Below are 26,250 nucleotides of genomic sequence, written 5' to 3' on the forward strand. Positions count from 1 at the left end.
AAATGTAAAGCTCCTGTGTTTTTGCGTGTGCCTGTCAGCAACTCCGCACTTCTGCTATTTGGTCAGTGGTCTGCATTGTTCTTAAAGTATTTACACCACCAGAATTTCCCATACTATATCAAATGTTGTAGGTCAGATGATTGCACGACTGTCTTTTTCATTTTTGTATCAGTGCAATTTGATATTTTTCTATGGTCATTTACTTGTATTAACAAATGTCTGATCCTCCATTTAATATAAAATTTAACTCAATTTTTTTATGTGTATTGCCTTTGAACTGACTTATCACCACTGCAAAAATGATTCCTAGGCCAAATAAAAATGAAATAAAATGGAAAGGGGGTATGTTCTAAAGATATTAATACACTAAGACTGATTTATTGATTGAAAAACCAGTGAGGTGATATACTAACTCCTTGTTAAGTAATATGGCCAATTTTATGTATTAGTCTTAGTTCATGAACATGTAATGCTATGTCAGGTCCCCACTTCCCTTTCTTTCCCCCTTCCTGCTTTCCCCAGCCCACTTGCCAGATGTCCAGCAGTGGCTCAGGAAGAGGAGTGGGGAGAAATGAGGTCCAGTTGAGTAGCAGCAGCAGAAAGCACAGGTAGGGGGAACTGGAGAAAGAAGAGACAGGTGTATTGTAGCCTGCACTGGGCAAGGGGGCTTGGCACTCTATGTGGAGGGGGCACTGGAAAGCTGGAGTTGTATAACATAGAAGGACAGAAGTGGGCAATGTTACACAAGCAAGAACGCCTGGCATCCGAGGAGCTCAGTAGCTGTCAGTGTGTAAAGTCAGGGGAGACAGTTCAGAATGTTTTGGTGCAGCTGGTGAAGCACTTCCTGTATCAGCTGCATAAGGAACTGTATCTGATTAACACTAGGTTTTGAAAATGTGCATTTTAGCTCAGTGACAAAAGGAATATATTTTCTGTGCATCAGCAGGATATCTCAGTCATCATGACCGGCACAGCAGGTAAACAATACAATATTCCTTTACTTGTAACAATATGATAGTTGAAACTGAAGATGCCAGTACACAACACATCCTCATGAGTTTAAATGCCACAATGTGCCCTCATCATTCTTTCACTGGCACATAATTCCAATATTTCAATATAAGAAAAAATGTGATCTTATAAATAGCATGAAAGTTTTTAAGCATAAGTGTAAAAATGTATTTCTTATCATTTCCCCTTCTCCTTGTCTTATTTTGCTCCTTCATGGAATGAAAGGAGCAATTTAAGCCTTTTATAATTTATGTTCAAGTGCACAAAACTGTGGATTTTTACTCATGTACAGTGAGGTTTTGCATTACAGCACTTGTTTAGTATTTCCATCCAAATGAAATATTTGTGAGATAAAATCTCAGTTAGCAGCAAAAATAAATATGATTAAAATGTCTAGCATTGAGCTATCAAGAAATATATGGAACTGGTCTATAAAGGGACAAAAAAAATTAGGAGCGTAAACAACTTAAAAAATTTAGAAGTGCACTTGTTATTAACCAATCAAAAAATTATTTGATTGTATAGGTATGATGATTGATGATTCTTGTTAGCTTCATGACAAGTAACAATGTTCATTGCTATCATGTTTCTGCTGTCACCAATGTAAATGGCTGTCATAATTTGTTCATTAACAGTGAAGTCATACAAATGTTAACCAAGATGTAATAGGGAAAGAGCAGTTATTAGGTATACAAGAGAGAGCAACAGCTTATCTCGAAGCACTGGTAGCAGCTTTTCTGCTAATCTTATTGTGTTAAATTTAGCCAGTGAAAGCAGAAATAATGTGTAGCAGTAAACAGTGGTTGTGTATTGGTAACACAGCACTTAGATTTATTTTTTAACAGTTGCTTCTCTTTTGTTAATCCCACATCCTGAAAGTAATCTATCAGTATGCGATTTGTGGAACACAATAAATGATGAAAGAATGGAATCAGTAAGTTAATAGCCTTGCCATAGAATAATCAATCTGTCCTGTAAGTTCTGTTTTTGAATGGTTTATCATTCATTAAATAAAACTCTTAGCACATTAGATCATAAGGGACATAAAAATACAACTTAATTTTTTGGTCAGGAAGTAATAATAGACATCTATAAATAATAACACCAATACACTTTTGTTTATTATTTGATAATGAAATGAGCAAATATGAAAGAAAGAAAGTTTCACTAACAAGAGGACAGAGTGACCCAATTTTGCAGACCTGTCAGCTGTAGAGGCTGCTTAACAGTAGTGACACTGCAGTCTTGAGACAGCCCTGTGACCCACTTATTTGAATGGTCTGATGCACTGACAGCTCTCTCCACGTGCTCTCCCCACATAGCAAGCAATCTACTTCCTCCTTCACTACAGACTGTTCTGCTGCAAAAAAAGGTCAACTGCACCACCATGCATAACATTTCTTACAAAAGGGATAAAATGATTTTGTCAGAAGCTAATACAGAGGAAGATTTAGCGCAAGATTTATTTAGCACTAGCGTCACCTAAACACTTACATTCATCTTATTTGTCCCATTTATCTCTTACAAGGAAAAATTTCTAAATAAATACATAAAGTGAGTCTATTTCATTTAACATCTGCGTACAGAAAACACTAGTATTTTGCCTTCATGCTTCTATTTTTCATCAGAACAAAGATGAAGAAATGTTTGTGCACACTTTTGTGTGATTTTAAACAATCTGATCCCTGTCCTGGTGAACAGAAGTTAGAAAACTCATAATTATAACCTCCATTTCAATATGTCAGTATTCCACTTCTCCCTTTTTTAAGGGAGGTGATGCTTTTGTTATTTCAGGTTTTAATGACTGTAGATCTTGACATTTCTGCAGTTTTTCAAAAATGTATTCATTGAGTTCCTATAGTTAATTAATTTCTCTTGCTCCTTTTTTGAAAAAATATTTTTGGCACTACCAAGTGCGGGCAAGTGCTCTACCAACTGAGCTACCCAAGCATGACTCACGGCCCGTCCTCACAGCTTTACTTCTGCCAGTAACTCTTCTCCTACCTTCCAAACTTAACAGAAGCTCTCCGCTGCAGAGTGAAAATCTCATTCATTTATCTGCTAACTTGTCGCCATTTGAAAACTTGCTGCTACTTTCCTTTTTATCCAAGTCCTTTAGACTCAAAGAGCATCTTTTCTTGTCTTCTTGTTACTAAACAGGGAAAGTACACACCCGTCAAGCCAATCAATATGGTAGTCAATTTTTTGTTGTTTGTGCTATGATTCCATGTTTGTCTATAAAATAATTAACCACTGAAAAATGTAGACCTGTCTGATTACTGTGCAGATCTTTCACTTGCTACCACTTAGGCTGTGGTGATTGAGAGCCATAATGACACTTCTAAAAAATTGGCCATTTCGACATATCTGTTTCACCACGGTCTTAATGTTAAAGCTGGAAAATTGTTGAATGACTGTAAGCATGAGGTATTATGATTATCACAACTTAAATTTTGTGGTGGTAGTGACAGTGTTTCTAGTGTTGCAAAATTTCTTTTGCCTTCATCTCAAAACATGAATTTTATAGATACATCATCATGACTCTAAATCGTTGTAGAGTGACTGTCATTGCTGCAAATTTATGTACGTAACCTCTGGATTATACCTGTGAGGCTGTATGAATACCACACATTTTTGACACTGAAATTGGACAATTATGAGGAACACAATTTTTTTGGGTATGTTACCTGCTTTGACTAATGATAGTGAGATTTTTTATGCAAAAACCATTAAAACAATGTGAGCTGCTCATTGAGAAATGGAGAGATACACGTTGGAAACCAGTGTGAGAGACTGGAAAACTAATCAGGGTACACAACACCAAAGTGAAGTGATTATGATTTTTATGTTGACGAAATGGAAGTTGTAGGGACATGAAGCCAGATTAATGGATGATGGTAGATGAACCAAGAAAGCTCTCTGCCAGATCCAAAGAGATGAGGAGAGAGCAAGATGACGACCTAAAGGACGGCAGGATAGAATGATTGACTGATTTTTGTTTGGTACTGTTAAATTACATTCTGTACCAAGTTTGTACTGTGGGTAGTTACTATTAGAAATTATATGTTTAGTTGAAGATCATAACACATGGAAAAACTGTAGATGACGCTGTTATTCGCCAATGAATGTCAACTGGTTGCTCTCGATGATAATGTTGACTAGGAATTGAACGTAATGGAACCACTAGTCTGTAGATGTGGCCACCATAGTGAAGTGCACCAAGGAGGTTATGCAGTTGAACCGCATGGTTAGTTGCACCATACGGGTTAACTATAGTCGATGACAAACGATGGTGTTTCGCGCAGGTCAAGGCACGGACGGTCCAGTTCCTAGCGACAGTAGCGGTGCACGCATACACATGTTTTCGTTTGAGGAAAGCGTGTATCCTACAAATTATTATGTAGAATTTGTCGCTTACCATCACCAGATATAACAACTTGTAACAGATGGAATAAAAATTCACTAAATAGCTCGCTTCGATCACGTTTGATGCTCACTCTGGCTGCTACATTCACAGCAGAGCACACAGGATACTGCGTCCGTCGGAGGATGTCTGACGTAGGTGTGCAGAACGAGTCTAAACACGCCCGCCATCATTTCTGACTCCAACTGCAGCGAACCGCTAAGGGAGCGGAAATTGCGAAACTGAGGCGAGGAGTAGCAAAGTTTGGATGGGAGTCCAGAAAAGTTCGGGAAATTGTGTTATGCTGTTAGCTGCTTACCTACATCATGGTGAGCATTTCTTTTCTGGCCATGAAACCAGTAGCGAAGTTTAGTAGAAGACTGTTTCCTACACGAAATCAAAAAACTACAGCGCTATTAAAAGTGTTTTACATAATGAACTCGTACGTCACCAGAAGTTGTTCAGGGTTCATTTCTGAGTGTTTCAGCATAAGGGACCCGTGGTCTTCCACACAGTGTGGTCTACGGTACCGTACAGGGTAATAATGTAGTCATTATTCATTTGGTTCGTCATCCGAGACACCTTTATTTCTGTGAAAATACCTTCACGACGGTGAAAATGCTTGTAATGTGAAATCACTAAAATGTACAACACAAAATAACAGAGTAATGGAACAATCCTGAGATACAAAAGTACTGTAACGTGGTTGTCGTCGCTGCAGAAAAACTGAGCATACCCTGTCTTCTATTGTTGTGTGAACCTGTACGTGAGGTAGGCTACATGTCAGGCAACTTGTGGTGTCTCACTTAAATTACCGGCAAAACCAAACCGCGAGACAACGTAGCAGAACTGTCTACAAGTTTGAGGGCGAAGAGTAAATTAAGTATTATTATTGCCCACATCGAGTACCGTGAATTTGTTTCCAAACAAGACGCACAGCACAGACTTTGAAAATTGCATTCTTGTGCAGATATTTTTAATGTAATACAGAAACAAAGATAAAGTATGAACTAATGAGCCACTGGATACCACGGGTGACTTATGCCAAAATACTTTTAAAATACCCCCGGACAGCCTCCGAAATTCCATCGGTTGAATTCGGGTGCACCTCGTACATAAAAACAAAAACTACAATACGTTTTTCCACTTTCTTGAGTATTTACTTTAGCTTTCATCTCAAAATCTTTCATTTCCGACAGTACTAATTTCTAGCAACTTCTCGTTGCGAGCGGTCTAAGGTTGCAGTCGTGGACTGTGCGGCTGGACCCGGCGGAGGTTCGAGTCGTCCCTCGGGCATGGGTGTGTGTGTTTGACCTTAGGATAATTTAGGTTAAGTAGTGTGTAAGCTTAGGGACTGATGACCTTAGCAGTTAAGTCCCGTAAGATTTCACACACATTTGAACTTTTTTTTTCGTTGCGTTGTTATTGTTATTACTAAAGTATGCATACGATTTTATCTCAGGTTGATTTTTATTTCTTTTATTGCATTTATCGACATTTTAATCGAATTTATTTCTGCTAATCTTCGGGTGGGCGCTGATAACCCCGTCGTTGAGTGCCCCTAAACACACACGCACTGACACACACACACACACACACACACACACACACGTTATTGCTGAAGCTGGTGCCTACTGGTTAGCATATCGGTTTCTTCTACCCATGGTTACGGCTTTAAACCCGGCAGAAATGGATGGCTCTTTCTTCTTCCTCTTTTCTGGTTAAGAAACAATACATCGCATACATTGTAATACAAAAATATAGCCTCTAAGAAAGCTATGGATTCATCTTTACTGCACTTCCTGTAAAAATCAAACCTTGGAATTCGCGTCCACATGTTTACTAGTGAGGCAGTAGGGGAAATAAAATTGAGGTGAAACTGACCTCTGTAGTTTCGAACAACATCCGAGGCCTAGTTGACAATTGTATTATTGTCGTTAGCTGTCATTAGTCTGTGCACGAACGTAGCTATCCCACAGTGCAGGGTCAAAATTTAAATATTAGACGTTTCCTCCAGACCAGGGAAATTTAGGAATTCGGTTGAAAAACGGCACTGAGCACTATGGGACTTAACTGCTGAGGTCATCAGTCCCTAGAACTCAGAACTACTTAAATCTAACTAAGCTAAGGACATCACACGCATCCATGCGCGAGGCAGGATTCGAACCTGCGACGTAGCGGTCGCGCGGTTCCAGACTGTAGCGCCTAGACCGCTCGGCCACTCCGGCCGGCCCAATTCGGTTGGTTCTATCGTCTTTAGTGTGGTCTGGTTTAGGCATCAGGCAGCTTATAACGCCATCATTTTTTCATGCGCTGTTTTGAGAGGACTCCGAAAAACAATGATATTTGTCCATGAAAAATACCAGTTGTGGGGATGACCAGTTCTATAATTTCTATTCGAATCTTTTACAACATGTTCTTAAGATGATGTTCTCAGACAACTTTCAAACTTTTTTCGGTATCATCACCAGTTACCGAGATCTAGGTTCAAAGTTATCGAATTTACGCACATAAAATACACTCCTGGAAATTGAAATAAGAACACCGTGAATTCATTGTCCCAGGAAGGGGAAACTTTATTGACACATTCCTGGGGTCAGATACATCACATGATCACACTGACAGAACCACAGGCACATAGACACAGGCAACAGAGCATGCACAATGTCGGCACTAGTACAGTGTATATCCACCTTTCGCAGCAATGCAGGCTGCTATTCTCCCATGGAGACGATCGTAGAGATGCTGGATGTAGTCCTGTGGAACGGCTTGCCATGTCATTTCCACCTGGCGCCTCAGTAGGACCAGCGTTCGTGCTGGACGTGCAGACCGCGTGAGACGACGCTTCATCCAGTCCCAAACATGCTCAATGGGGGACAGATCCGGAGATCTTGCTGGCGGGGTAGTTGACTTACACCTTCTAGAGCACGTTGGGTGGCACGGGATACATGCGGACGTGCATTGTCCTGTTGGAACAGCAAGTTCCCTTGCCGGTATAGGAATGGTAGAACGATGGGTTCGATGACGGTTTGGATGTACCGTGCACTATTCAGTGTCCCCTCAACGATCACCAGTGGTGTACGGCCAGTGTAGGAGATCGCTCCCCACACCATGATGCCGGGTGTTGGCCCTGTGTGCCTCGGTCGTATGCAGTCCTGATTGTGGCGCTCACCTGCACGGCGCCAAACACGCATACGACCATCATTGGCACCAAGGCAGAAGCGACTCTCATCGCTGAAGACGACACGTCTCCATTCGTCCCTCCATTCACGCCTGTCGCGACACCACTGGAGGCGGGCTGCACGATGTTGGGGCGTGAGCGGAAGACGGCCTAACGGTGTGCGGGACCGTAGCCCAGCTTCATGGAGACGGTTGCGAATGGTCCTCGCCGATACCCCAGGAGCAACAGTGTCCCTAATTTGCTGGGAAGTGGCGGTGCGGTCCCCTACGGCACTGCGTAGGATCCTACGGTCTTGGCGTGCATCCGTGCGTCGCTGCGGTCCGGTCCCAGGTCGACGGGCACGTGCACCTTCCGCCGACCACTGGCGACAACATCGATGTACTGTGGAGACCTCACGCCCCACGTGTTGAGCAATTCGGCGGTACGTCCACCCGGCCTCCCGCATGCCCACTATACGCCCTCGCTCAAAGTCCGTCAACTGCACATACGGTTCACGTCCACGCTGTCGCCGCATGCTACCAGTGTTAAAGACTGCGATGGAGCTCCGTATGCCACGGCAAACTGGCTGACACTGACGGCGGCGGTGCACAAATGCTGCGCAGCTAGCGCCATTCGACGGCCAACACCGCGGTTCCCGGTGTGTCCGCTGTGCCGTGCGTGTGATCATTGCTTGTACAGCCCTCTCGCAGTGTCCGGAGCAAGTATGGTGGGTCTGACACACCGGTGTCAATGTGTTCTTTTTTCCATTTCCAGGAGTGTATGCACGTCTCATCCAGTTTGAAGGGTAAATGTAGTTTTAACTGACGTAGTGAACACTGGCAAGGATTCTAAGGTCACCAAACTATGTTTTTAGTCAACATTTTTCACCAATAATTATGACGTACTGTGTCTATATGCTGATCTGACAGAAGCCCAGGGACACCTCCTAGTATCGTGTCGGACCTCCCTTTTCTCAGCGTAGTGCAGCAGCTCGCCGTGGTATAGACTCAACAAGTCGACGGAAGTCCCCTGCAGAAATATGGAGCCATGCTGCCTCTACAGCCGTCCATAATCATGAAAGTGTTACCGGTGCAGGATTTTGTGCACGAACGGATCTCTCGATTACATCCCATAAATGTTCGATGGGATTCACGTAGGGCGATCTGGGTCGCCAAATCATGTTCTTCAAACCAAGGTGGAACTGCTTGTAGCCTAGTTACATGGCGCATTGTCATCGATAGAAATTTCATCGTTGTTTGGGAACGTGAAGTCTACGAATGGCTGTGGACGCTCTCCAAATAGGCGAACATAACCGTTTCAGTAATCGGTTCAGTTTGACCGGAGGACCCAATCCACTCCATGTAAAAACAGTCCACACCAGCTTGCACAATACCTTGTTCACAACTTGCGCCCACGGCTTCGAGGGGTCTGCGATACACTCGCACCCTACCATCAACCCTTTCCAGCCGGAATCGGGACTCATTTGACCAGGCCACGGTTTCTAGTCGTCTAGGGTTCAACTGATACGGACACGAGCGCAGCAGAAGCGCTGCAGGTGTTGTGCTGTTAGCAAAGGCACTCGCGCCGGTCGTCTGCTGCCATAGCCCATTAACGCCAGATTTCGCCGCACTGTAGTAAGGGATACCTTCGTCGGACGTCCCATCTTAATTTCTGCGGCTGTTTCCCGCGGTGTTGCTTATCTGTTAGCGCTGACAACTCTACGCAAACGCCGCTGCTCGCAGTCGTAAAACGAAGGCCGTCGGCCATTGCGTTGTCCGTGGTGAGATGTAATGCCTGAAATTTGGTCTTGTCAGCATGTTCTTGATACTTTGTACCTCGGAATATTGAGTTGCCTAACGGTTGAAATTGTAATTTTGTCACAGACAGCAAAGGACTTGGAAGAGCAGTTCAATGGAATGGACAGCGTCTTGAAAGGAGGATATAAGATGAACATCAACAAAAGCAAAACGAGGATAATGGAATGTAGTCGAATTAAGTCGGGTGATGCTGAGGGAATTAGATTAGGAAATGAGACACTTAAAGTAGTAAAGGAGTTATGCTATTTGGGGAGCAAAATAACTGATGATGGTCGATGTAGAGAGGATATAAAATGTAGACCGGCAATGGCAAGGAAAGCGTTTCTGAAGAAGAGAAATTTGTTAACATCGAGTATAGATTTAAGTGTCAGGAAGTCGTTTCTGAAAGTATTTGTATGGAGTGTAGCCATGTATGGAAGTGAAACATGGACGATAAATAGTTTGGACAAGAAGAGAATAGAAGCTTTCTAAATGTGGTGCTACAAAAGAATGCTGAAGATTAGATGGGTAGGTCACATAACTAATGAGGAGGTACTAAATAGAGTTGGGGAGAAGAGGAGTTTGTGGCACAAGTTGACTAGAAGCAGGGATCGGTTGGTAGGACATGTTCTGAGGCATCAAGGGATCACCAATTTAGTATTGGAGGGCAGCGTGGAGGGTAAAGATCGTAGAGGGGGACGAAGAGATGAATACACGTAGAAGATTCAGAAGGATGTAGGTTGCAGCAAGTACTGGGAGATGAAGAAGCTTGCACAGGATGGGGTTGCATGGAGAGCTGCATCAAACCAGTTTCAGGACTGAAGACCACAACAACAACAACAACAACGATTTCAGAAATGGAATGCCGGCCGAAGTGGTCGTGCGGTTCTAGGCACTACAGTCTGGAGCCGAGCCACCGCTACGGTCGCAGGTTCGAATCCTGCCTCGGGCATGGATGTGTGTGATGTCCTTAGGTTAGTTAGGTTTAATTAGTTCTAAGTTCTAGGCGACTGATGACCTCAGAAGTTAAGTCGCATAATGCTCAGAGCCAGAGAAATGGAATGGAATGTCCCATGCGCCTAGCTGCAACTACGATTCTGCGATCAAAGTCCGTTAATTTCGGTCGTGCGGCCATAATCACATCGTAAACGTTCTCACGTTAATCACCCGACTACAAATGACAGCTCCGCCAATGCAGTGCCCTTTTATACCTTGTGTACTCCTATCTGCCGCTATCTATGTATGTGCATATCGCTATCCCCTTATCGTAAATTTTGTCACCTCAGCGTGTAATGGGCACTTCCCGCCTGTACAAGTATGCCCAAAGTGCTACAGCAGTGACAAAGCATGGGCTAAAATAGTCTTAACATGCCTGAAAAGAACTTAAAATGATTGTCAAATTCACTCAAATAATTCGAATAATATTTTTGCACACTTGTGACGCAAATCATAAGTCGGGCGTTTTCGACCGATTGTGAGCGGTGAGCGAACTATCCAGAAAAAAAGTAAAGCAAACGACTTGTGTTAATCTCATATTATTCATACTTATTTGTTTGTATAGGACAAAGTATATAAATGTGTCGAAGTATATAAAGAAACTGTCAGTAGTTTAGTGGTTTACAAAATTAGTCTTATAGGAGTATAAGCAGTGCACCCTGGTGTAGGAAGCAAGAGAATGGAACCAGTGGAAAAAAGCTCCTATCGCAGCACAAAAAGGCGAATTTGTTGTTCTTTAAAAGACTGACAGAAAAGTGAGGAATCAGCTGCATCACTGCTCAACCCGCCTTCCTCATCAAAAATTTTGGCATGCGATGATGCGCACATATTCGCGCTTTTTTGTGCTGAAAGGCAATAGCAGAGGGACAATGACAGTGTAAATAAAAGCAGTGTGGGTAAAAGAGAGGTGAGACTGTAGAAATGAAAAATACAGATGAATGGAGGCCACACGTTGGCTTTGGTGAGGTGGGGGGGGGGGGCGGGGGAGGGGGGGCCTCGATTCTCGCAGATCGGCAAACGTTTACACGTAGGTATAGGGGAGGGCGCATTTTAGACCTAAATTTTAAACACTTGGTGTAGGAGGAAAATTAATTGGACCCTCGAATTGTGAGCTGCCGAAGTACGCTGGAGACAGTGACAGTGGGAAAGAAACACAAATGGAGACAGTGTAAGTGTGTGACGAGAAGTAACAGTGGGATATACAAGGAGAAAAAGGAGACAGCAGGAGAGAGATATATAGACAGTGGCATTATGAGAGAGGTGCCGACTATGGAGGCTTAATTACAAAGAGCGACTGGGTAAAAGGATTTAGAATGATCGGTGTTAAAACAGCGCGAATATGATGGCATGCCAAAATTTTTGGTGAGGAAGGCGGAATGAAGTTTCAGGCAGTTGGTTCGCCTCTTTTCCGTCAGAATCTTTCAAAGAGGAACGTATTCGCCTTTTTTGTGCTCCGATAGGAGCATTTTCCATTGGTAGATACTGTGTAATACTTCGTTATTTTGTAACTTCTTTGATATTGTTTTTATGACAAATATCACAAACATTACTAAACCATCTTTTGATATGCTTTTTCTATACACTGTGACCTGAGAACTATAAATTCAGAGCAACAGAAAAATTCTATACTCATAGATTTCCGGAAACCGTTCGATGTTGTACCACCGCTGTAGACTTAACAAAAGTCCGGAGACCGGGCATACGGAATAGAATGTCAGTTATATCGGAGACTTTTAGAGTGATACAATGAAGTAGTCGCGTATGTCGCATTTGGCCGGGAATCCCATTGTGGCGAATTCGGTCGTCTGGTCCAAGTCTTTTTATTAGACTCAACTTCAGGCGACTTGCGCGTCGATGGTGATGAGATGATGATGAAGACACACACACGTGCACGTACGCACGCACTCCCACACAAACACATACACAGTCAAGAGCGAATGGAAGTCCCAACCAGACAAGGTACTGAAACCCGGGGAAGGGGAGGGGGGGGGGGGGGGGCTGATCGAGGGTCAGCAACCCTAATAACAAGACCGCGAGCTGTTGTATCCTTCACGGAGAGGTTCGTCAGACACTGCAAACGACAGGAGTGTCCCAGGGTAGCGTGAAAGAGCCGTCCTGGTTCTCTCATATTGCTTTGACACAGTTGTGTACACTGTACGGGAAAGTTTCGTTGTCGACCAACTGTAGAAGGATTCGAGATGACTTGATACTTCATTTCTGTTTGCCGTGAGGCATGGCAGTTGCTTAAAATGTTTAACAATTGTAAGAAAACGCGAACGGATGGGAGAAACATTTCTGCAGTGTTTGAATACAGCGTTAGTTGTTTAATGCCTCACTCTGTCACGTCGATTACATATAATAATTTTAATAGGCGAACACACGAAATCGATTGCAACAAAGTCGAATGGCGGCCTATGAAGTGTTGAGAAAATTCTGGGATAGTACAAAGGAGGCCAAGCAGAGAACTCGAGACCGAAATGTTGAGAGGAACATCATCATTCTTTTCAATTCAAAATACACAGATTACTACACCTTGTGCAGAATCGCAAGAAAATCGCAAACTACCGTTGTCAACACCGTACTGCATAGTTAGGTCGTGGGATTCTTGCCGGTCCAACGTTAGTATTATGTCTACCAAAGAAATGTGTTGCCAATCAACTGATATTCCACCTCGTGTTCATTATTCATCATATGACTGACGACCCGCCATGGTTTCGCACAGGTAGCACTGAGTATCTACAGCCGAAACACGTGTCTGTCTTGGCAGTAATAAATTACATACACAAACCTCGCTCGTGAGTCAATCTATTACTCAAAAGCGCATCAAAATCGCTACAGTAGCTCCTGAGATTAGCCTTCACATACGAATACAGACAACAAAACCGGGCAGGGAACTTTAACTTATAATATTTGTAGATATACAAGGCGATCAGAAGAGAGTTGCCAATCAGATCATTGTATGCGCAGATTGAAGAGGCCAGCCAAATAAAAATGTGTCAAGCTGTTCTCATAGCATAGATGACAGCGCACGAGACTGTCAGCCTGTGGCTCGGGGTCGATCCTTATTACCGTACAATGTCCGCCCCAGTAGCTGAGTGGTCAGCGTGACGGATTGCCGTCCTCTGGGCCCGGGTTCGATTCCCGGCTGGGTCGGAGATTTTCTCCGCTCAGGGACTGGGTGTTGTGTTGTGTTCATCATCATTTCATCCCCATCCGGCGTGCAGGTCGCCCAATGTGGCGCCGAATGTAATAAGACCTGCGATATGGCGGCCGGACCTGCCCCGCGAGGGGCCTCCCGGCCAATGGCGCCAAACGCTCATTTCCACCGTACAATGACCAATTTTTGTATTGCTCTTTTGCCCGGTTTTAGGAAACCACAAGATACGGCGAAATGCTCGTACAGCATTGAAGGTCGGGAGTCCGCATCTGGTTAAGCTCGGTCGCCGAGTTGCAAGTCTTTTCAGTCGACGCCATACGGGGCGACTTGTGTGTCGATGATGGTGAAAACAAAACACCCAGTCCCAGAGTGGAGAAAAACTCCAACCTAGCAAGGAATCGAACACGTGTCCGCAGCAAGGCAAGCAAACGCGCCGACCGCGCCAGCTTTTTACTGCTTTTTCCACGAGATACCGCCCGCTCTGGTAGCTGATCGCTCCGTAGCTTCCATCATTGCCACTAGACGTCCTTCCAAATGCCAATTAAACAGATAACAATACATGTATTACATACTCGTCATTATTATAATTATACAAACCTTCCTTGTGAATGAGTCTCTTTATTAGTGCAAGTACATCAAAATCTCTACAATAGCACTTTTTTTAAATTTTTATCTAGTTAAGACAGTAATCTCAATGGAACATTTTAAAATTAAAGCAGTTTTGATCGCAATACAATATTTATTAAAAATGGAAACCAGTTTCGGCCAAATAGCGCCCGTCTTAAGACCATATGCATTGAAATTTAAGTACAATATAGAGGGAAATCTGATAACAGTTAATGTCAGATACATAAAATATGACCAAAGGTAAAACACGCTATTGCAGTGTCTGTATTATTCCTAATTACAATGCAATGTATCTTTGTACATGCATGCATGTCCAAAGGAACAGTCTCTGCGGCGACTACAGCCATTATGAAATACTTTAAATGTATTCGCCGTTGTGAATATCGACAATCGTCAGTTGTAGAATGGAATGGCTGAAGACATATGGAAATTTGGGTGTTGTACTGAGTCGTGCACGGATAGCCAAATGGTCAGGCGACTGCTCGCGATAAGTGGGAAATCAGGGTTGGTCCAACAGAAATGCTCACTGTCGTCATTCCGTTCTACGTTTGATGGTTGTCCATACAAAATTTAAATAAGTTATACCCATGATGGTAGGTGGTTGCGGGGAACGGAGCAGATATGCTAGATGCTTAGGGTAGAGGGGTCTAAGGCGCTGCAGTCATGGACTGTGAGGCTGGTCCCGATGGAGGTTCGCGTCCTCCCTCGGGCATGGGTGTGTGTGTTTGTCCTTAGGGTAATTTAGGTTAAGTAGTGTGTAAGCTTATGGACTGATGACCTTAGCAGTTAAGTCCCATAAGATTTCACATACATTTGAACATTTTTGCTTAGGGTAGAGGGGCTATGGATGCTCTGCTCACCGCTTTTCGCATTTCGTCTGTAACAGCCAATCACGCATACTGACGTAAAAAGCGTTATTACAAATCGTGTGCAGATAAAACAATTGTATAAATATTAAGTTACGTTATATTACTTGAATATCTGGTACATAAAGCAGTTTGTCAAATTACATCCAAATAGATACAGGAGAATATACAAGAGAATAGCCAGTTGAAATCGGCTGTCAGTACGGAATTGCCTTCTATGAACATCTGAAGAAAATTCGTAGAGCGTATAATCATGACAGACGTAAAGCTACAGCGTTCCTGAGATTAGCCTTCGCATACAGCGGGGGACTTTAATAAGTATAGGTAGATTTTCGAGTTAGTAAAGCGACGGTATCTACGAGTGATTTATAGGTCTCAACCCCGTCTAAACTGTTTCTGTAATGCCTGACACAAAAGTGCTTACAGATGTAACGAAGGTAACAGGCATCTCAGCGGGAGATACATTCTACGATGAAGTGTGTGGTTATGGCCGATCATTCCTGATACCTGTAGAAATTTCGGTGCTGACAGCTCAGTTGTTCGCTATCTTTCAAGCCATACTATATGCAACACAGTTAAAAATCGACAGAGTCCTGTTACGTACCGATTCCATGGAAATTCTGTTATCCCTTACAATAACAGTTCAAGGAAAACGTTAAACTGTCTAGCACATGACATTCTGAGACGTCTACTGAACCTTCGCCACTACAAAGAACAAAATGAGCCCTAGTTTCCTTGCTACACAATTCTTGCAAATATTCTCAGTTCGAATATAAGTTTCCGTGAGAAGGAAAATCTTCTGTCCACGAATCAGAACGGTTATAGACAACATAGCTCGTGCGAAGCTCAGCTTGCCCTTTCTCACATGACATTCTGGATGGAGGGCAACAGCCAGATTTCATATTCCTAGATTCCAGAAAAGGATTTGACACGGTGTCCCATTGCAGACTGTTAACGAAGATACGAGTATAGGGAACAGGTTCCCAGATATGTTAGTAGCTAGCAAACTTCTTAAGTAACAGTCCAGTACGCTGTCCTCGATGGCGAGTGTTCATTAATGACAAGGACATCGTCAGGAGTGCACCAGAGAAGTGTGACAGAACCGTAGTTATTTTATATTTACAAAATAATCTAGCAGACAGGGAAGCAGCAATCTGCGGTTGTTTGCTGATGATGCTGTGGTGTACGGGAAGGTGTCGAAATAAAGTAGCTGTAGGAGGAGACAAAATGACGTAGACAAAATTTCTAGTTGGTGTGATGAATGGGAGCTAACTCTAAAATTAGGAAAATTTAAGTGAATGCAGGTGAGTGGGAAAAACAAACCCACAATGTTCGAACGTAATTTTAGTAACGTGCAACTTGACACAGTCACATGATTTAAATATTTGGGCGTAATGTTGCAAAGCGATATGAAATGGAAAGAGCATGTGAGGATTGTAGTAAGGATGGTGAATGGTCGGCTTCAGTTTATTTCGAGAACTGTGGGAAAGTGTTGTTCATCTGTAAAGGAAGCTAGTGCGACCTATTCTTGAGTGCTGCGCGAGTGTTTGGGAACCGCACCAGGTCGATTGAGGGCAGACGTCAAAGCAATTCAGAAGCGGGCTGCTAGATTTGTTACCGGTAAGTTCGAACAACACGCAAGTGTTGCGGAGATGCTTCGGGAACTCGAGTGGGGATCCCTGGAGGGATGGCGGCGTCCTTTTCGAGGAACGCTTATGAGAAAATTTAGAGAACCGGCATTTGAAGCTGACTGCCGAACAATTCCACTGCTGCCAACTTACAGTGCACGTAAGGACCACGAAGATAAGATACAAGAAATTAGGGATCGTATGGAAGCACACAGACAGTTGCGTTTCCCGCGTTCTATCTCAGAGTGGAATAGGAAACGAAATGACTGTAGTTGCAGTCACGAACGATGGCGGTCGAGTTTAGGCTAGTTTTGCGCACCTACATCACGAGTTCTCCGACGGCCAATGAGCGTTCAGCAGTGTTCTGAGCGCTCTGCTGTGAATGTTGTCTGCAATGTGAGCATGTACGCAATCGTAAAGAGTTATTTAATGATTTTGTACTACATTTGGTGTGATTTATCATGGTTGACGGCGCTGATGAAAGGCAAATTCTGCCAAGCGAGCGAGCGACATAATTTGCAGGATATGCGCATTCCTCAAGAGCAAAGCATATTTAGCCGCATACCACAACTGCCGCTTGGAACTGGCAACACTGCTATCCCCGTCCTTGTCTCGACCTGTGCAAAGCGCCATCGTTCGTGGCTCGCACTATAGCGTTGGTGTAGAGTACCCTCCACCACGCATCGTACGGTGGATTGCGGCGTATATACGTAAATGTAGATGTATAAATATAAGTAAGGAGAAAAACTTGAAATTGCCTAACATGCCAGAGAAATAAATCGCCAAAGTTGATGACCTTGCAGCAACATATTTAAAAATAAATCGTAAGACGTCTTACGATATCGAAAGACCTCCATAAATCGAAATGTTTCCGGTGGGTACCGGGCCACAACGATTTAATGAAATGATATAATGGCATGACGTCACTGACAGCAAGACGCCATCTCGGGTAGTTCGGCGATTTGCGTGTCGATGAGAATGAGATGAAATAATGAGGGTGTGGCGGTTCATTTGGTGTATGAAAAACTGAGTTAACCTGAAAGTAACTTCACTCTTCAGTTTCCAAGCTTATAGTAAAAATGAAAGTTTATCTGGGGTGAACAAGCAGCAATAAGGATGTAAGACGAAAATTCCCTGAGAACACTGATAAAACAGCACAAATTTCGGGACTCGGATACTAGAATACGTATCTGACTACGTTAGGAACATTACGCTTCATGTCTGCAGAAAGCAATGTCAACTATATTCTTGATAAAAGCTACAGGCAATGCGCCTCGTATTATTAAACCCCTGCCTGACTTTCAGTAGTTCAGTTAGATCAGCAAAGGCCTGGCGCAATGATAATCTGGTCAATGCATAAAGAACACAAATCAACGGTAGTATCAATCCGGTTTTAAAAAAATAAGAAAAAAGCCAGCTGCTTATTGTATTACCATTGTTTTGCACTTCAGCCGCATCTGCGAGCACTTCCGGGTACTCCATCCCACGGGATGTGTTACTGCGTGGCGGCTCGTACGTTATTTGCTTGCAACGGATTTTCACAAAATGGTTAATAATAAGATTTTCTTCTCACTTGCCGCTCTCCTCCCATCACTCAACAAACGTTTGGAATTCACTATCGAAGCTCTTTATTTGGAATTAATATTTTAGAAGGGCCGTTGGTGGGGTGGCTTGCGTGCCTCAGCGACACAAACGCTAGGTGCAACCACAACGGAGGGATACCTGTTGAGAGAACAGACAAACGTGTGGTTCCTGAAAAGGGGCAGCAGCCTTTTCAGCAGTTGCAGAGGCAACAGTCTGGATGATTGACTGATCTGGCCTTGTAACATCAACCAAAACGGCCTTGTATTTGTATGGAGTGTAGCCATGTGTAGCCATGCAGGGAAGTAAAACACGGACGATAATAGTTTAGACAAGAAGAGAACAGAAACTTTCGAAATGTAGTGCAACAGAAGAATACTGAAGATTAGATGGGTAGATCACGTAACGAAGTACCGACGCAACTTGACTAGATGAAGGGGTCGGTTGGTAGTTCTGAGGCATCAAGGGATCACCAATTTAGTATTGGCGGAAAGCGTGGAGGGTAAAAATCGTAGAGGAAGACCAAGAGATGAATACACTAAGCAGATTCAGAAGGATGTAGGTTGCAGTAGGTACTCGGAGGTGAAGAAGCATGCACAGGATAGAGTAGCATGGAGAGCTGCATCAGACCAGTCTCTGGACTAAAGACAACAACAACAGCAAAAAGGATGTACACTGTGTGATAAAAAGTATCGGGACTCCCTATCTAATTTGGATTTGACCCTTAGACGTCATTAGAAGCGGACCCGTCAATATAAGAGGAAGCGGTCATTATTGTGATGTCGGAGAGAAGTAATAACAGCAGAATTTGTCGGCTAGGAGAGCTCAGTGTCTTCCAGCGTGGACTAGTAGCCATTGCATGTCACTTCAGTAATCAACCCATCAGGGACATTTCTACCCTTCTAAAGTTGCCCATGTTGACTGCTCGCGATTTGACTGTAAAGTGGAAATGCAACGGTAGAACTGCAGTTAAACCAAGATTAGGCAGACTGCAATGTACCTACGGATAGGGACCGCTGAGCGTTGACGAGGCGGGTTGTAGGAAATCACATTAATTGAGGGGAAGAAGAACGCAAAATCCCCAAAACTGGCTGAGTTTCACGGAAGCTCGAAATTTAGTGCGGACATCAATGAGAGATGCTTTTAATAGTTTCCACAATGAAATATTCTCTCAAAATATGGCAGAAAACCCAAAGAGATTCTGGTCGTATGTAAAGTACACCAGTGGCAAAAAACAGTCAATATCGTCACTGCGCGACAGCGATGGAAATGTTACCGATGATGGTGCCACTAAAGCGGAGTTACTAAATTTTCTTCACGAAAGAAGACGAAGTAAATATTCCAGAATTCGAAACCAGAACAGCTGTTAGCATGAGTGAAACGAAAGTAGAAATCTTAGGTTTTGCGAATAACTCAGATCACTGTAGAAAGGCAAGTCTTCCGTTCCAAATGGTATACCAATCAGGTTCCTTCAGAGTATGCAGACACAATAGCGCCTTTCTTAGCAATCATATACAACCGCTCACTTGAGGAAAGGTCTGTTCGTAAAGAGTGGAATATAGCACAGGTCACACCAATAATCAAGGAAGGAAATGGGAGTAACCCATTGAATTACAGATCAATGTCACTGACCTCAATTTGCAGTAGGATTTTGGAGCACGTACTGTACTCGAACACTATGAATCACCTTGAATAAAATGACTTATTGATACATAACCAACACGGATTCAGAAAATATCGTTCTTATGCAACATAGCTAGCTCTTTATTCCCATGAAGTAATGAGTGCCGTCGACAAGGGATCTCAGATCGATTCCATATTCCTAGATTTCCAGAAGGCCTTTGATACCGTTCCTCACAAGCGACTATTAATCAGATTGCATGCATATGGATTATCGTCTCAGTTGTGTGACTCGATTCGTGATTTTCTCTCAGAGAGGTCACAGTTCGTAGTGATAGACGGTAAATCATCGAGTAGAACAGAAGTGGTATCTGGCGTTCCGCAAGGTAGTGTCATAGGCCCTCTTCAGTTCCTGATTTACATAAATCATATAGGTGATAATCTGAGCAGCCCCCTTAGACTGTTTGCAGATGACGCTGTAATTTACCGTCTAGTAAAATCATCAGACGATCAATTCCAATTACAAAATGATCTAGAGAGAATTTCTGTATGGTGCGAAAAGTGGCAATTGGCACTAAACAAAGAAAAGTGCGAGTTCATCCACGTGGGTACTAAAAGAAATCCGATAAATTTTGGGTATACGATAAATCGCACAAATCTAAGGGCTGTCAATTCGACAAAATACCTAGGAATTACAATTACGAGCAAATTAAATTGGGAAGACCACATAGATAATATTGTGGGGAAGTCGAAACAAGTCCGCAGCTCGTGGTCGTGCGATAGCGTTCTCGCTTCCCGCGCCCGGGTTCCTGGGTTCGATTCCCGGCGGGGTCAGGGATTTTCTCTGCCTCGTGATGACTGGGTGTTGTGTGATGTCCTTAGGTTAGTTAGGTTTAAGTAGTTCTAAGTTCTAAGGGACTGATGACCATAGATGTTAAGTCCCATAGTGCTCAGAGCCATTTGAACCAATTTGAACCAAGTCGAAACAAAGACTGCGCTTTGTTGGCAGAACACTTAGAAGATGCGACAAACCCACTAGAGAGACAGTCTACATTACTCGTGTCCATCCTCTGCTGGAATACTGCTGCGCGGTGTGGGATCCTTACCAGGTAGGATTGACGAAGAACATCGAAAAAGTGCAAAGAAGGACAGCTCGTTTCGTGTTATCGTGCAATAGGGGTGAGAGTGTCACTCATATGATTGGCGAATTGGGGTGGCAGTCACTGAAAGAAAGGCAGTTTTCTATGCGGTGAGATCTATTTACGAAATTTCAAAAAAATGGTTCAAATGGCTCTGAGGACTATGGGACTCAACTTCTGAGGTCATCAGTCCCCTAGAACTTGGAACTACTTAAGCCTAGCTAACCTAAGGACATCACACACATCCATACCCGAGGCAGGATTCGAACCTGCGACTGTAGCGGCCTCGACGAAATTTCAATCACCAAATTTCTCTTCCAAATGCGAAAATATTTTGTTGACAGCCACCTACGTAGGGAGAAATGATCATCGTAATAAAATAAGAGAAATCAGAGCTCGAACGGAAAGATTTAGATGTTCCTTTTTCCCATGCGCCATTCGAAAGTGGAATGGTAGAGAGGTAGTATGAAAATGGTTCGATGAACCCTCTGCCAGGCACTTAAGTGTGAATTGCAGAGTAACCATGTAGATATAGAAGATACCGATCGTTAGTTACAAAGTACGAACAGCAGAGAAACTATCATGATGACTGTGCACAGGATGTTGAGTAGAATGGAGTACACCGGTCGAGTAACTCTTCATAAACCAGTGCTAAGGGACGCTTGAGGCGGCGTTGAGATCGAAGCCTCCGGACAATGGATGCATGGCAGGAGAAGTTTGAGCGATGAATTACGCTCTACCCTGTGACAAACCGTGGAAGAGTTTGGATTTGGCAACTATCTTGACGACGTTACGTGCCGTAATTTGTATAGTCAACAGTGAATTACGATGGAGGTACCGCTACGGTTTGCGGGTGGTTTCCGTGGCTGGAATGTGGAAGTTTATGAATACATTCCAAGCATTTTGTGCTGCGTACAGTGGAGGAACAGTTCGCAGGCGATGATTGTTTGTGCCAGGGTAACGATATAATGTCGTGTGACTAGGGCCTCCCGTCGGGTAGGCTGTTCACCGGGTGCAAGTCTTTTGATTTGACGCCACTTCGGCGACTTGCGTGTCGATGGGGATGAAATGATGATGAATAGGACAACACAAGATCCAGTTCCTGAGCGGAGAAAATCTCCGGCCCTGCCGGGAATCGAACCCAGGCCCTTAAGATTGACAGTCAGTCGCGCTCACCACTCAGCTACCGGGGGCGGACAGGGTAACAATGGACCCTGTCAAAAAGCATCCTCTATGATGAACGGTACGGGGACATTACTTATTTACTTACTCCTCGGCTCTACAGCCCTTGAAGGGCCTTCGCCTGCATCACAATATCCTCCCATTCTATCCGATCCATGGCTTTCCGTCTCCATCCTCTGACACCTAGCTTTTTCATGTCTTCTTCAACTCCGTCCACCCATCTCTTTCTGGGGCGCCCCCTCCGCCAGTCTGGCTCCAGTCTTGCCATCAAAAATCCTCTTACATGCTGTCTTCTTCCATTCTGACCACGTGCACTGCCCACCGCAGCCTTCTTATTTTAATGGTAGTGACAGTGTCAGGCTCTTCTAAAAGGTGTTGTAGTTCTGCATTCGTACGAATGCGCCAACTTTCTTGATCATATATTGGGCCATATATTTTACGTAGCACCTTTCTCTCCCAAATGCTAATGATCCTCTCCTCATTTATAGTCATTGTCCACGTTTCGGCACAATACATAACACTGGTCTTATAATTGTTTTGTAAATGAGGATTTTGGATTTTCGTGATAGAAGCGAACTCCTAAGCATGGGTAATGCGGCAAAGTAGCATCTGTTACCTGCTGCTATTCTGGTTTTCACTTCACTGCGCCGGCCGTGGTGGCCGAGCAGTTCTACTCGCTTCAGTCCGGAACCGTGCGACCACTACAGTCGCAGGTTCGAATCCTGCCTCGGGCATGGATGTGTGTGATGTCCTTAGGTTGGTTAGGTTTAAGTAGTTCTAAGTTCTAGGGGACTGATGACCACGGCAGTTAAGTCCCATAGTGCTCAGAGACATTTGAGCCATTTGTCTCAGTGATAGTCGACCCAATGTAGTTGAAGTCTCTCACCCTTTCAAACTCCCTGTCAGCTATTCTGAGATTTGGTACGTTTTGTTGGTTGTTCATTGCCATATACTTGGTCTTTTCGAATTTGACTGTCAGGCCAAGTTCTCTTGCACCTTTCTCCAGTTGTTGATTGGTTTCGCCTAGTACAGCAGTGTTTCGTGCGAGTAAAGCCACATCGTCAGCGTAGGCTAGGTACTGCAGTAAACGATTTAAGAAGGTTCCTCCTTTATTTAACTCTATCTGACTTACGACTATTTCATTATAGCATTTGTAAAATAGACTGATATGCCCATAGTCCTGACCAGAACCCAAAGGAAAACCTCTAGGATGAGGTAGAACGTCGACTTCCTCCCAGACTGTAGTGTCCAACTTCACTATCTTCCCTTGTTTTCCGCTCTACATCTACATCTACATACATACCCCGCAATCCACCATACGGTGCGTGGCGGAGGGTACCTCGTACCACAATTAGCATCTTCTCTCCCTGTTCCACTCCCAAACAGAACGAGGGAAAAATGACTGCCTATATGCCTCTGTACGAGCCTTAATCTCTCTTATCTTATCTTTGTTGTCTTTCCGCGAAATGTAAGTTGGCGGCAGTAAAATTGTACTGCAGTCAGCCTCAAATGCTGGTTCTCTAAATTTCCTCAGTAGAGATTCACGAAAAGAACGCCTCCTTTCCTCTAGAGACTCCCACCCGAGTTCCTGAAGCATTTCCGTAACACTCGCGTGATGATCAAACCTACCAGTAACAAATCTAGTAGCCCGCCTCTGAATTGCTTCCATGTCCTCCCTCAATCCGACCTGATAGGGATCCCAAACGCTCGAGCAGTACTCAAGAATAGGTCGTATTAATATTTTATAAGCGGTTTCCTTTACAGATGAACCACATCTTCCCAAAATTCTACCAATGAACCGAAGACGACTATCCGCCTTCCCCACAACTGCCATTACATGCTTGTCCCTCTACATATCGCTCTGCAATGTTACGCCCAAATGTTTAATCACAGTGACTGTGTCAAGCGCTACACTACTAATGGAATATTCTAACATTACGGGATTCTTTTTCCTATTCATCTGCATTAATTTACATTTACCTATATTTAGAGTTAGCTGCCATTCTTTACACCAACCACAAATCCTGTCCAAGTCATCTTGTATCCTCCTACAGTCACTCAACGACAACACATTCCCGTACACCACAGCATCATCAGCAAACAGCCGCACATTGCTATCCACCCTATCCAAAAGATCATTTATGTAGATAGAAAACAACAGCGGACCTACCACACTTCCCTGGGGCATTCCAGATGATACCCTCATGTCCGATGAACACTCACCATCGAGGACAACGTACTGGGTTGTATTACTTAAAAATTCTTTGAGCCACTCACATATTTGGGAACCAATCCCATATGCTCGTACCTTAGTTAGGAGTCTGCAGTGAGGCACCGAGTCAAACGCTTTCCGGAAGTCAAGGAATATGGCATCCGTCTGATACCCTTCATCCATGGTTCGCAAGATATCATGTGAAAAAAAACAGTCTGGCATTCCTCCACAGACATTGAGTCCTAGCAACCGTCATAAAGACACAGGGTGCCCCACCCCATTTTGATGTCCACTAACAGATGTCCAGATACTTTCGACCAGATAGTATAACTATAGCGTCACAATGGGTAAAGGACACGCTGACCAGTTTGCCAAAAACGTGCGACATCTCGTACGCTCTACAATACCTCGTCCGTTCTGTAAGTACTATGATGCCTCCCAGGAAAGGCAAAAGCAAATGGTCATCGTTACGTAATGAGAAGACTAACTTCAAGGAAGTTGGTACTGAGATATCCAACAGGATAAAAATAACTCTATGGTCGTCTGCATTAACCTAGAACGAGGAAGATATAGCATCGACGATTCCTTGAATAGACGAAGCAATTTCAGAGAAGACCTTATCTGGACACGGTCGTATGTCTCCGTGTCTGAGCTTCAGTAGTAGCTCCACGTGCGAGACGGAATACGCTAGTAAACGCCTCGCCTTAGCTGGCCTTCTGTCGTGGCCGGTAACCGGCATTCCATAGGAGAAATTCCCTCGGGCTGGCCGCTCAGCTGGCGGCCTATGCGTCGGACAGGCGCTATTTGTATGGAATCTGTGCCTCATACAAGTACACTTTCTCCGCCACAGACCAGTGGACGTTCCGTCGCTCGGCACTCCCAGCAATGTCGTCCCGATGGGCAGCTCGAAGAACCGAGCTCGCGTGTATGTACCGACAGATGTCTTTGGACACTGCGCTGAATGATCTGGATTCCATTACCAGGCGGTAATTCCTGCATTTCTGGCAGGAGAATGTCAGGGTTGCGTTTCACGCAACTTTCTGAAGCCAAATAAGGAGGGGTTTTGAGATGGAACCGACGACATTCACGAGCCGCCGAAGTTTCATAAAGGACAAGACCTCCACAAGTTCAATCTTCTCAAACTAATAACTCTCCTGTATGGTTCGATGCGGACCGCTACGACTTCCTCACCTGTGCCAACCTCTTCATCTCATCTCAGACCAGAACTTACACTCCACAAGCTCAATTACTTGTTGGATATACTGCAAAATCTGTTTTCCCCTACACTTTTTGCCTTCAACGATAGAGCTCCCTTTAGACCTATAGCAGTTATGTCTCATGTCCTCCCCACTTCTTATCTCATCAGTACATAAAATTTTCAGCGTCCATCTGCAACCCCTTCTTCGCGATTTTCTCAAAGCTCATGCGTGATTCACCTCTGTGCTCTGGACGTGCAGTCTCAAGAATTTAAAATAAGGCCCATGTTGATATTATTAGTCTCCTTTTAGCGAGGAATACCCTCTTGCATTAAAAGGTCTCAAATTTAGAACCCAGTTTCACAAACCAAATGAGATTAACTGCTATGGTTCTCTCCCCAAAAGTGGCTCTGAGACTGTCAATAATATTGCACAACTATATTGCACAATATTATTGACGTTCTCCTTAGACTGCTCAATAATACTGTTAATAATACTGCTCAATAATACTTTGCTTCGGAATGTTGGACGATAATGGTGTTGGTGATGTGATAATTAGTTTTCTTTGTTGCAAGCAGAGAAAAAAGTGGATGAAAACGGGTCCAAGGGGCGTCAATGATCACTGATGAAAAATTGTTGAGAGAATTGAGGATGAACAAAAAAGATATTGTTATAA

The 26,250-nt window shown here is 43.8% G+C and overlaps 1 protein-coding gene across 1 annotated transcript in view; it reads left to right on the plus strand.

Annotated features, from left to right (window-relative positions):
- The first annotated feature begins 607 nt into the window (after nt 1–607).
- LOC124712512 (retinol-binding protein pinta-like) overlaps nt 608–26,250 on the plus strand; it is a 304,107-nt gene continuing 278,464 nt past the window's right edge. The window contains exon 1 of the mRNA XM_047242822.1: nt 608–977. Within this exon, the coding sequence (XP_047098778.1) occupies nt 962–977 (16 nt within the window). The 5' untranslated portion in view covers nt 608–961. The remainder of the gene's footprint in view (nt 978–26,250) is intronic.

The sequence above is a fragment of the Schistocerca piceifrons genome, chromosome 8, assembly GCF_021461385.2.
Source record: "Schistocerca piceifrons isolate TAMUIC-IGC-003096 chromosome 8, iqSchPice1.1, whole genome shotgun sequence".
NCBI classification, from domain to species: Eukaryota; Metazoa; Arthropoda; class Insecta; order Orthoptera; family Acrididae; genus Schistocerca; species Schistocerca piceifrons.